The sequence below is a fragment of the Ursus maritimus genome, unplaced genomic scaffold (genome assembly GCF_017311325.1).
Source record: "Ursus maritimus isolate PB19 unplaced genomic scaffold, ASM1731132v1 scaffold_24, whole genome shotgun sequence".
NCBI lineage: Eukaryota > Metazoa > Chordata > Mammalia > Carnivora > Ursidae > Ursus > Ursus maritimus.
This window is the reverse complement of record NW_024424897.1, coordinates 15,034,944-15,047,431: the sequence shown is the minus strand read 5'-3', so window position 1 is coordinate 15,047,431 and position 12,488 is coordinate 15,034,944. Positions and strand designations below refer to the sequence as shown.

Genomic DNA, 12,488 nt, shown 5'->3' with positions numbered 1-12,488 from the left:
CTCTCCAAGAAGGCTCTTTCAATAAACCTCACCCCATCCCCATCTGCTTTTCTAGTGTATTCATTTTCAGTCAGTACTCAGACACTTTTTATCAGTGGTCACTTGCCAATAGGTGGCTTTACATCCCCCCTCCCCCAAGCAGTGCCTGTATGCTAAGACCTCTCAGGCCCCTGAAGAAGATACCTTATTGTATATTTTTTGTACACCTTCATATGTACTCCTACCCCATGTTCCCAAGGCCAGGGCCATGTTGAGCTTGCCACTTAGGATCTTTGCATGGGCACTGGGATTCAGCTGGAAGGCACGTGGCAAGGGCGGGTTAAGGGTGGTTTAACCGTGAAAGAAACAGCAAAAGACCACCTGAGGGCTCTAACAACTCCTGCTCCCCCTCTCCCCGCCCTCCACCTAAAAGACCCGGCCCGGCAAAGTACGGACTGCCCTTCCGTAGCGGGTGAGGGTCCGAGAGGGGCTGAGGCCACTGGCCAGTGGGACAGGAGCAGAAAGAAAGAAGCTCCTGAGACGAGCCCTGATCTATTCCTGGTGCGGCACTTCTGCCCAGCTCCGCCCCCTAGGAGTCAGGGCCCCGCCCCTGCCCCGTCGGGTCCAGGAGAAGTTGCCCCCGCCCGGCGAACCTCGCCCCGCTGCCGCGCGGCTTCTTTCAGCACCGCGGCGCGGACAGCTCCGGGGCTGGCGCCGGGGGAGTGAGGCGCGGCAGCGGCCGGCCTGCGAGGGCCGGGCGGGCAGCAGAGGGTAGGCGCAGGCAGACAGGCGGGGCAGGGAGCCCCGCGGCCCTCTCCGGGGGCGCCGCCCACCCGGAGCCCGACGCCGCTGAGCCGGAGGACAGGCAGAGACGCAGGGAGCCGGGGCACTCGTGGCTCCGGGCAGAGGCTGCCGCCAAGAGATGCCTGTCCGTAGGGGCCACGTCGCGCCCCAAAACACGTACCTGGACACCATCATCCGCAAGTTCGAGGGCCAGAGTGAGTGTATGCGTTGAGGTGGGGGCCGATCTGAACTCCTGGTTCGGTGGCAGGAGTGGCGGGACCCCTTTCCTTACTTTGAATGGGGCAGGGTGGGGGTACTGATGCTGAAGACAAAATCCTTCGCTTTAATGTCCCCACACACCTTCTGTTCCAGCGAGACCCACTTACCTCCAATGCCACACTCTCCTCTGGAGCCAGAGAGGTGGAGTACAGCGCCCCCCCCACCCCGAGTTGATTTCTTGGTACCCCAATCGCTGACCTTCCCTTCTATCACTGTCCTGCTTCCTCCTCCTGACACCGCCCCCCCCCTTCCTCCAGAGGTTTCCTTGATCCCTCCTTTTCACCTCCTGACCCTAGCCACTCTAGTTTTTCTAGGAGCTCCCCCAACCCTGGGCCCCATCTGTTCACATCCCTGCTCCCTCTTCCTGACTCCCTGCAGTGACTCCAGAAAACCTTGGGCCTCTTTTCCACTTCACTGACCCCATTACTTCCCTGGTCTTCCCACGACCTTCATGCCTGACTCCCCCTCCCCCACTTATCTGGTCACTGTTCTGATCCCCCATCCTGACCATCACCCTCATTACTTTCAAGAGTCGCATGACCATCCCCCATGACTCTGGCCTCCTAGGTCTTCCCACCCCCGCCAGACCTGACTTCACTCCCTCATTCTGGTTACTGCTCTGCTCCCCCATCTAGACACCCCCTCACTGCTGCCAAGAATCCCTATGATCCTTCCACCCCCTGTTGCCCAGTCTTGGTTGCCATGGGCTTCCCACATCCCACCCCAGGTCGGAAGTTCCTGATAGCCAATGCGCAGATGGAGAACTGTGCCATCATTTACTGCAATGACGGCTTCTGTGAGCTCTTCGGCTACTCCCGAGTGGAGGTGATGCAGCGACCCTGCACCTGCGACTTCCTCACAGGCCCCAACACCCCTCGCAGTGCCATGTCCCGCCTAGCGCAGGCCCTGCTGGGGACCGAGGAGTGCAAGGTGGACATCCTCTACTACCGCAAGGATGGTGAGGCTCCCTCGGGCCACAGGTTCTGCAGGGCTGACTCGGCCCCTCTCTTGTCCAGCCAGGGTGGCCATTGGGAGGGCACTGACCCAGGGACCAGAAGCCCCAACAAATCCTGCTCCTCTCTGCTCCTCAGTTTCCTCATCTGCACGGGGTGGGGGGGGGGAGCAAAGGGCATTGGATTCAATGCCTTCTGAGGTTCTTTTCCGAAGCTGGGGACCAGGCTGACTCACCGACTGATCCTCACTCCAGGCAGGGCCTCCCGCTCCACCATCCCTCCCCCATGTCCTCAGTCTCCTGGCTGCCCACTCTGTCACTGTCAGCCCCAGCTGTCAGGCAGCTGGAACGAAAATTAACCTTTCCTCATCTCTGTCTGCTCTGGGGATTAGGGGAGGAGTCACCCTCTCATTGCCTCTGTGGGCAGGCAAGGCTTGGGGGCTGCTGGCTGGGAAACAGGAGTGGGCCTGGCTCACCCAGCCCCAGATCCTTGGGGAGATAGAGTCTGGAGTTTGCCCTTACCCAGAGGCTCATCCGGCTTGGGATGTTACTGCCAGCCCACGTTTATTGCAAGCAGAACAGAAGCATGGGGCAGGAGCTGAGGACAGCTCTGTGGCCCTTTAAGACTCTCCCCCTAGGAACTCAGAGTCTCAGACAGTGGGTGGGAGGGAGGGGAGAGATGAGTGGGAACTAGGATCCTGAAAGTCCCTTTGAAATCACTTAATGGCCCCCTACCCTGATTCTGCATCAGAACTACCTGGGGCGTGTTTTCCAAAACACACCTTCCCTAGAGAGAGGCTGACTCAGAGGTGTGAGTTGAAACCGAAGCAGGTGCATTTGGAGTAATCTCCCTGGCGGTTCTGATGTTCTGCCAAGTTGAGGAACCACTGGCTTAGATAAATCCCTTCATTTCATGGATGAAGAAGCCAAGGCCCAAGACAAAGGAAGGACTTGCCCAAGATCCTACTGCTGGGGTCCAACTTGGAGCCAGAACCCCAGTCTCTGGATTCTTTCCTTGAGGTATTTGTTCTGAGTAATGCCAAGAGGGGAGAAAGGACCCCAACTGCCTCTGCTCAGAGGCGGGACTTCTGGAGAAGGCAGGCACGAGGGCCATCTGAGTATAAAGGACAGGCTCCTTTGGATTGGGACTGAGGGGTACTAAGAACCCTGGGCCCTAGGGGCCTGGGGTGTGTGTGGAACATGAATGTAAGTGTGAACATGAGTGTGGTTGTGTGTGCATGTTTGTGTATAAGGGGTTCTAGGGTACTTCATGGGTGGGTCCTGGTTGTCCCCCTGTCTCCTGCTGCTCCCAACCAAACGGACATAGGGGTGGTGGTTAGGGGACTAGGAAGAATCTGGCTTAGTTTGACAGCACTCACAGGGTTAATGAAGTCAGAATATTTTTAAAAGCTGTGGCCTCACCTCCTCACATCATTGCAGGGAAGAGGTGACAGTCAGGGGAGTGAGAAGGGTCCCTCAGGAATAGGATGGGACAGCAGGAAATGGGGAGGAACAACAGGTCCTGCTCTTTGACCCCAGAGCTCTACCTGGGCCCCAGACGGGTATGGGCTGATCTTAGACTCCTAGGGATGTGAGATCAGGTCCCTTAGGGTCTCCTCAGCACCCTGCATGTGCCTGGGCAGGGGGCAGAGATCAAGACCAGGCTTTGGCCCTCTGAGATCAGGATCCAGATCTTCAGAACCCTGCTGATGTCCTCCAGACATCAGAAGAGACTCCGGGACCTAGTCTTGGAGGCTGGCCCTGAGTGAAAATGGAAAATTACCACATATCTGATGCCCCCAAATCCCAGCCTATGCCACGCAACCCTAAGCCCTTCTCTGCCCTGTTACCCAAGCCTTTGACCACTTGGACCTACCTGAGAATGGCCTGAAACCCAGAAAAGAGAGCTTCTTGGCCTGTGCATTACCCTAAAAAAAGGATGTGGTGCTCAGATAACTTATGTTCACCTTATGGTCCACTCTGACCACATGATTCTTCTTCTTCTTCTTCTTCTTTTTTTTTTTTTTTAACATACTCACATCTTTTAGTCCTCCTGACAGGCATCCTAATGGTGATTTCTTCCCTCTTCCAGTCAATACTTCCTCTCATCCCCTCCCCTCGATTCCAGGGAGGTGGAAAAGGGTCCTGACCAGAACTCTAGCTGGTTTATTTATAATCCTCTTTTCCTCTAAAAGGGTAATCCACTGACGATTCTCCAAGTCAAAATGAAAGGTCTGTGTTCATTTATCTCCACATTATACAGCTGCACAAAGTTGGATTCAAAATTACCCCGTGAGATGGGGCTCAGAGACCCCTAAGAACGTGGCTCTTCCTCCATCTGCCTTTACTAAGGAAAGTAAGAATCTCACAGAGGAGGAGGAATGGGGACAGTCACAAGACTAGAACTAATGAGAGTCTGGAGGGAGGGATAGAGAGCACTCAGATCCCCCCCCACCTCTATGCCTGCCCCCACTAGGCACCTGCCAGAGGAGCCTAGCCCTGCCTGCCTTTGTTGGGCCCTCTTCTCTAATGACCCCAAACCAGAGAGTCTCCTCATCTCCAAGCCACATTAGAGGAGGCTTGGGCTCCTCCAGTCCTCGGCTCTGGATGAGGAGGACAGGGTAAGGGCTGAGGTCAGAGGCCCCAGTGTTTTCCAGATACTCGCCCATGAATGCTGGAAGCACCAAGCAGGAGGCCACCCTCCTGTTACCCTCTCAGTGGCAGCTTTCTATAGCACCAGCTTCTCCCCGAGAGCTCACTGTGACCTTGGACGGTGTGGGCATAAAGAGAGAGGGTGATGGACAACAAGGAGGCCGTGCAGAGGAGGGGCAAGGGCCAGGGGGCAGGGGGTGGGAACAACGGGAAACCGAAGGAAGGAGCACATCCAGGAGGCAGAGAAGAGCAGAGAGAAGGACTGCGTCCCAGGGGGCAGACAAATCTGCTGCCCTTGGTCAGAGATGAGGTGGGCGTTGGAAGGAGCCCCCGGAAGGGAGAAAAGGCAGAGACTGTGGCTCCCCGTCCAGCAATGGGGCAAGAGCGCAGGGACACGCCACTTCTGGGCACAACCCGGGGCGACACACTCGCCCCCTTCTGGTCGCCCAGACACTGTTACTTGCGAGCAAGGACAGCCTAGGGCTGTGGAAGAAGAATGCTCCAAACTCATCTAAATCCTCACAGCCTCCTGTCTCTGCCCACCTTATTGGCAGCGAGAATGAAAGTCAGGCCTGGGAAGGCAGGCACAGCTCCCCTCCAGCCCTCACTGCTATGATGGACCTGTGGTCTCTTCCCAGCCTCAGTTTTCCAAAGAGAACATCAGTGGGCAGGTCCCGCCACTTGAAGACTGGGCCTTGACAGTCCCTAGCAGCATAGAGAGCCTGGAGGCCCTGCCCCTCGGCCCAGCTCGGCCTTCTCCCTGACCTGTCCCAGCCCAGATCTCTGTAGTGCCAGAGAGTGAGGAGACAGTCTGGCCTTGAGGGGGGGATGTCTCTGACCACTGGCCAACGAGCCTTCCTGGCTAGGTCCCAGTGTCCAAGCCTCCCTGTGTCCTGGGCTGACAAGAGCGCCAGGTTGTGGTCTGGGAGGCTGAGCTTACAGCCCTGTGAGCCCAGGAGTGGCCACAGAGGCAGGTGGGTGGCCTCCCTTTGGTGTGGATGTCTCCCCCGGGGCTCAGTGCAGCAGCTGGCAGATGGCTGCCTGGTGCCTGGGAGTCAGGGAATCTGATCTGGGAGATTCCTGCTCCCAGGGAAGAAGGTGGGAGGGAGGATGGGGGCCGCTCAGCTGCACCCCAGTGCTGATGGTGTGAGGGGGCAGTTTGGGGGAAAAGATATCCTAATGGACCTCAAAGTAGCAATGCTCCTGCCAACCGGACTCCCACCCACTCACATTTATACATTCTTTCATTCACTCAACCAACACATGACACCTGGACAGGTACTGGCCCTCACACATGAGACAGACACAAACCTGCCCCCAGGGAGGGCAGCTCTGCCTTCTGGTTTGCATATTTACTTGAGGCCCCTGCTCTTAGCATCCTGCCCTTTGGGCCTGATGCCTACCAACAGTTAGAGCTGAGGGACATGGGACCACTGGGTACCATGGAGAGGGGGCTCATGGGGCATCCACCCACCCACCCCCTCAGCCCATAGGCTGGGGTCTGGCGGTATGTGGCAATCTTAGCTTTGATTTGTCCCACCCACCTGTGTGGGGTGGGGGAGACCCTGAAGCCAAGAAAGAAGGACAAAGGGCCAATAGCTAAATCTAAGCTGCCCAAGAGGGTGTGAGAGTGGCAGAAGGGGTGGCCTGTCCCACACTGCCATCTCTCTCCCTCTCCAGACCCCAAGCCACTGCCCTGCCTGCTCTCTAGTCCCAGCACCTCTGCCTGGGACCCTGAGCACCTTCGAGGCCTGGAGTGGCAGCCTGGCCTTCACTCCAGAATCTTCATCCTGTACCTGTTCCTTCTCCTCCCCAAGCTGTTATACACTGAGAGCTCAGGGAGCCCCACTCCATGTCCCCTTCCAGCCCTAGCCAGTCAGTTTCTCAGAACCCCAGGCTCTGCAGAATTGGGGGGGGAGTCTGTGTCTGCCCCCCGAGGATCCACTGGGCACCACCATGGATCTTGAGGCCTAAAGTACCAACTGGCTCCGTGCACAGCACTTACTGTGCTCTCCAAGAGTCCCTTCCAGCATTGAGGGAGTGGGGCATCTCTGTTGGATAGGAATATGGGAGCTGAACCCCAGGCCAGCCAGAGTTATATGGGGTAGAATGCCTGACCTCACCTCCCCACTAAATCCACCCCATCTGCTCAGCTTTAATTACAGCAGAAGCAAACCTCGAGGTTAAGCCCTGAGCGGAGGGCTGAGTGTGGACTCGGGCCTGATAGCTACATTATCTCCTAATAAACAGCTAAGCTGCTCTCCCCACCTCTGCCCTGTGGGTGGGACACCTGCTGGACAGCATCACCAACCCTCTGCCCAACAGTCCCGTGGCTGCCCTTCACTTGACCTCAACCCAGCCCCCTCCCTGGCTTCCCTGGCCGTGTTACTGCAGGAGAGGATCCCTTCTGTGACCCCTCCCCATGGTGTTTGCAGCCTCCAGCTTCCGCTGCCTGGTGGACGTGGTCCCCGTGAAGAACGAGGAAGGGGCCGTTATCATGTTCATCCTCAACTTCGAGGACCTGGCCCAGCTTCTGGCCAAAAGCGAGTGCCGCAGCCTGTCCCAGTGCCTGCTGTCCCAGAGCTTCCCGGGCTCCGGTGAGGTGGGGTGCAGGTGGTGGTGGGAGGGGTGCGTGGGGGTACCAGATGGGGCAGTTGGTCCCCTGGCCCTGGCTGCTCTGATCCTGGGCCTGGTTTCAGAGGGCTCTCATGGCAGGCCGGGTGCACAGGGACCTGGCACAGGCAGGGTCAAGTACAGGACCATCGGCCAGATCCCACAGTTCACGCTCAACTTCGTGGAGTTCAACCTGGAGAAGCACCGCTCGGGCTCCACCACAGAGATCGAGATCATTGCGCCACACAAGGTGGTGGAACGGACCCAGAATGTCACCGAGAAGGTCACCCAGGTGCGGGCTGCCGGGCAGGGTGGGCGGAGCTGTGCTGGGCCTTGAGGGTCCCTTCTCGGGCCTCGGGCTGGGGTTGGCAGCGGCAGTCGGCTCGTCCAGCCCCCTGGTGTCTGGTCTGACTTCCTCCCAACACACATGTCCCCTTATGAATTTGCCTCACACGGGCTCTACGCCATCTTTGCTTCATCCCCCTGCCCTCCACAGCCCTCATCACCCACCCTCTCCCGCAGCCCCCGCCCCAGGCCTCGCCCCTCAGTCTTCCTCCCTCCCAGACCGATCTCACTAGCGATGGACACCCCACTGACTGCCGACGGCCCCCACCCCCAGGTCCTGTCCCTGGGCGCCGACGTGCTGCCGGAGTACAAGCTGCAGGCCCCACGCATCCACCGGGGGACCCTCCTGCACTACAGCCCCTTCAAGGCCGTGTGGGACTGGCTCATCCTGCTGCTGGTCATCTACACGGCCATCTTCACGCCCTACTCGGCCGCCTTCCTGCTCAGCGACCAGGACGAGTCCCAGCGCGTGGACTGCGGCTACACCTGCAGTCCGCTCACCGTGGTGGACCTCATCGTAGACATCATGTTCGTTGTGGACATCGTCATCAACTTCCGCACCACCTACGTCAACACCAATGACGAGGTGGTCAGCCACCCGCGCCGCATCGCCGTCCACTACTTCAAGGGCTGGTTCCTCATCGACATGGTGGCCGCCATCCCCTTCGACCTGCTCATCTTCCGCTCTGGCTCCGATGAGGTGAGCAGACCCCCCTCGGGCCAGCCGCTGCAGCCATCCCCTGTGCTCCAGCCCTGGGGCTTCCCAGCCCACGGTCCTGGGTGCAGAGAGCACCTGGCATTGGGTACCTTTGCCAAAGCAGGTGGGGGTAGAAAGGGGGCCTCACACATGTGTCATCTCCCGGCCCCGGAGAAGGACCAGCCGAGGCCTGTGCCCTAGGCCTGGATGCCGTCCCCGTGCTCCAGACTCCTGCCCTCTCTGGGACGGGCACTCCAGTAGTCTCAGCCTCTTGTGCTGGCTTCTAAAGCACACTTACCCTGGAGTTGGAAAGGGAATCCACGGGCTGCTTCTGGAAGGCAGCCTAACCCCCCTGTCACCTCCCACCCTCCACGCGCTTCCCACAGCTGACATGAAGGCGTTTGCAGGCTCTTCTCATAGCTTCTAGTCCCACGACGTCCTTTCGCCCCCACCTCCTTGGGATCAGCTTTCCATTCAAATCAGCTCCGCCTTCCGTGTCCCAGCCACCCCCTCAACAGCCTGTCCAGCAGGGGGCGTCCACCAACACCCCCAGCTCCCATGCCCACCCACTTCCAGCCAATCTCTTTCCTCCTCTCCACCGCTACTGAGTGGCCCTCTTACCCACCTCTGCCCCAGCCCTGCACCTCACCCCTCCCCACAGAAGCCGGGACCAGTTTCAGATCATTTATCTGACCCTGTGGAACCTTCAGTGGCTTCCCAGTGGCTTGAAATAAAAGCCAAGCTCTTTTTGGACCTTGAGGCCCACAGCAGCAGCCCCTGCCCACCCGCCTTCCAGGCTCGTTTCTCACCACTCCACCATCTTCCACGCAGTGCTCCAGACAGCAACACTGCACTTGGTTTCCCATGCGGGCTGTGCTGTTCCATGCCTCCATGCCTTGCTTGGCTCATTCTCCTCGTGCCTAGAATGCCTTTCCCTCTCCCTCCTGTCTGCCTGCAGACTCAGCCTCATCTCTCAAGATTCAGCCCATGGGTCACCTCCTCTATGAAGCCTCCCCTGCCCTGCACCACAGAGCCGACCCCCCTTTTCTCTGCGCTCCCCTGGACTTCTGTCCTCATAACCATAACGCTGTTTTGAGCTTTAGGCCGGGAGCTCCTTAAGGCTCTGCACTGTGCTGCCCTGTGCTGCCCTGGCCAAGAGCCCAGAGCAAGGTCTCTGTAAGTGTTTGTTGAGTGACAAGTGAACAAATGTGGTCCTAAGTGAGACTTTCCAGGGCTGACCCTCGGCCCCATGGCCCGCTCCCTGTCCCTCCAGACCACAACCCTGATCGGGCTGCTGAAAACGGCGAGGCTGCTGCGGCTGGTGCGTGTGGCGCGGAAGCTGGACCGCTACTCGGAGTACGGGGCAGCTGTACTTTTCCTGCTCATGTGCACCTTTGCGCTCATTGCACACTGGCTGGCCTGCATCTGGTACGCCATCGGCAATGTGGAGCGGCCCTACCTGGAGCCCAAGATCGGCTGGCTAGACAGCCTGGGCGCGCAGCTCGGCAAGCGTTACAACGGCAGTGACCCAGCCTCCGGCCCCTCGGTGCAGGACAAGTATGTCACGGCCCTCTACTTCACCTTCAGCAGCCTTACCAGCGTGGGCTTCGGCAACGTCTCACCCAACACCAACTCTGAGAAGGTCTTCTCTATCTGCGTCATGCTCATCGGCTGTGAGTGCCACCTCATAACCAGGCCTTACGCATGGCGTTCGATTTTTAGTTTCGTAATGAGACACAGCACAGTAACATTGAGAGTGGTGGGCGAGTACTAAGCACACAGCACAATGAAATTTTGCATATATACACAAAATTTAACACACGTACAACCTTTGCTCTGTGCCAGGCACCAGGACCAGCCACATTATTTGCAGGGCCCAGTACAAAATGAACACGTGGGGACCATTTATTTAAAAAGCCTTAAGGATTTCCAGAATGGTGTCAGCAGAGCCAGAAGCCAAGCAGGGGGCCCTTCTTAGCACAGGTCGCACACCCATGAAGCTGGCCCCCCAGGCACTTTTGTAAGTGCTTGTCAAAGGTGCATGCTTCGTTCTCACCACTACCGCACGGGGGCCATATTACAAGCCCAGTGTACAAACCAAGGAGACTGAAGGTCCTAATTTGCCAGGGATACACAGAGACCCAGCTTCATCACAGGGGGCCAGCTCCCACGGCTGCGTGTGCCCCAGGCCCTGCTCTGTGCTGCCTGCTTCCCAGGACACCTCGTCTAGCAACACAAGAGTCGGTGTGGAATTTTACACGTAGATTAAGTTGTCATGTTCAGAGTATTTAGAGATGTGAAAGCCCAGAGAAACAAAAACAAGAAAAAAATGGGTGAAAACAGGGACCGAGAGTTTTCCCTTTATTATACTTTTTGTCCTTTTTTCTTTTTCTTTCTTTCTTTCTTTCTTTCTTTCTTTCTTTCTTTCTTTCTTTCTTTTTTTTTTTTTTACAACTTGAAGGAGGAAAACAAATCTGTACTAAAAAAATCATTGCCCTAGTTCTCAGGAGTCTGGCCTCTGGGCCCAGGAAGATGCCAAGAGACACAGCACAGAGGGAGGAGGGCAGGAAGCCCAGGGGCTTTTGTCCCTCTGTGTGCCCTGGCGCTGCTCTGGGCACTCTGACTTGGCCCTGGACACAGGGGCCCCTGATCACAGGGCTCCTAGGGAGGAGGAGGTCTGGAGCGGGCCCTGGGGTGCTATGGCCTGGTGGGGCTGCAAAGGAGCTCACTCCCCGCACCCCTGCTTCCTCACCCCAGCCCTCATGTACGCCAGCATCTTTGGCAACGTGTCAGCCATCATCCAGCGCCTGTACTCGGGCACTGCGCGCTACCACACGCAGATGTTGCGTGTCAAGGAGTTCATCCGCTTCCACCAGATCCCAAACCCGCTGCGGCAGCGCCTGGAAGAGTACTTCCAGCATGCCTGGTCCTACACCAACGGCATTGACATGAACGCGGTGAGCCCCCGCCGCCCTACGTCGGGTGGGGCAGGCGATCCAGCTCAAATCCCAGCTCTGGCTAAATGCCCCCGGGGGAGGCCGAGGTCCCGTGGACACAGGGCACCCCCAGACCCCTCCCCACCTGGTCCCCTTTCCCCCAGCCCCAGGCCCAGCCGCATCCCGCTGGACGCACCCGCCCCCCTCGCAGGTGCTGAAGGGCTTCCCCGAGTGCCTGCAGGCCGACATCTGCCTGCACCTGCACCGCGCGCTGCTGCAGCACTGTCCTGCCTTCCGCGGAGCCAGCAAGGGCTGCCTGCGCGCGCTGGCCGTCAAGTTCAAGACGACGCACGCACCGCCAGGGGACACGCTGGTGCACCTTGGCGACGTGCTCTCCACGCTCTACTTCATCTCCCGTGGCTCCATCGAGATCTTGCGCGACGACGTGGTCGTGGCCATCCTAGGTGGGTCGGGCAGGGAGGGCCAGACCGGTAAGGGTGGGTGCGGTGGAAGTAGAGACGTCCTGCCTGGACTACTCCTTTCCTAACGATGACGGTGGCACCATGCGCACATGCGCGGTGGAGAGCTTTTACACCCAGCACACCGAATCCTTAAAACAAACCTCTACCATAGGTTCCATTTTCCTGATAGGGAAGTAGAGGCTCAGAGAGGTCATGCTGACTAGTGGCCAGACAGGGATTCCAGGCCTATGTGTCTGACTCCAAAATCTGAGAAAGCTCCCACCTTCTTCCACTCTTGGGGAGCTCACTGTGAGAGAGCAAAGGTTTGTCTTGGGTAGAGGGAGGACCCCAGTCTCATTCACTGCTGCTACAGGGACAGCTGGACACTTTGGAGGAAGGATATGAGCACGGGACAGGGGACGGATTTGGGGGCACGCACAGCCTCTGCTACTTACCAACCATGTGACCTTGGGCAGGTCACTTCACCTCTCTGAGATGATTCTCATCTTCCTTGCCTTCTCCCTGACTTCAGCCCACCCCAAGACCCTGATAAGGATGTCAGCCTCTCCTTGCTTTTGTCTCCATGGCTGGGCTCCCCTCCAATCCCACTGGACAGGCCCCCTCCAGTTTCTCTACTCAGTCCTCTCCCTTTGGTCTGCCCTCAGCTGGTGTTCACCAAGTGTGGGCTCTGCTTTCTTTTCCTCACCCCATACCCTCACTTGACCTACTTCTTGCTCCCACACTCTCAGCCTCATCTATCTGCAAGGACCCCCAGAGCTCTCTCCTGGCCC

General features: G+C 58.1%; 1 protein-coding gene across 3 annotated transcripts in view; it reads left to right on the top strand.

Annotated features, from left to right (window-relative positions):
* Positions 1-901: 901 nt before the first annotated feature.
* The window catches only part of KCNH6 (potassium voltage-gated channel subfamily H member 6), a 20,139-nt gene continuing 8,552 nt past the window's right edge, over positions 902-12,488 (top strand). For 2 of the 3 annotated variants that reach the window (XM_008693590.2, XM_008693589.2), the window contains exons 1-8: positions 902-977; positions 1,769-1,999; positions 7,081-7,242; positions 7,345-7,550; positions 7,878-8,303; positions 9,574-9,973; positions 11,058-11,257; positions 11,448-11,700. In XM_008693590.2, coding sequence (XP_008691812.1) covers positions 902-977; positions 1,769-1,999; positions 7,081-7,242; positions 7,345-7,550; positions 7,878-8,303; positions 9,574-9,973; positions 11,058-11,257; positions 11,448-11,700 — 1,954 coding nt within the window. The remainder of the gene's footprint in view (positions 978-1,768; positions 2,000-7,080; positions 7,243-7,344; positions 7,551-7,877; positions 8,304-9,573; positions 9,974-11,057; positions 11,258-11,447; positions 11,701-12,488) is intronic. The other variant, XM_008693591.2, reaches the window with a different exon arrangement.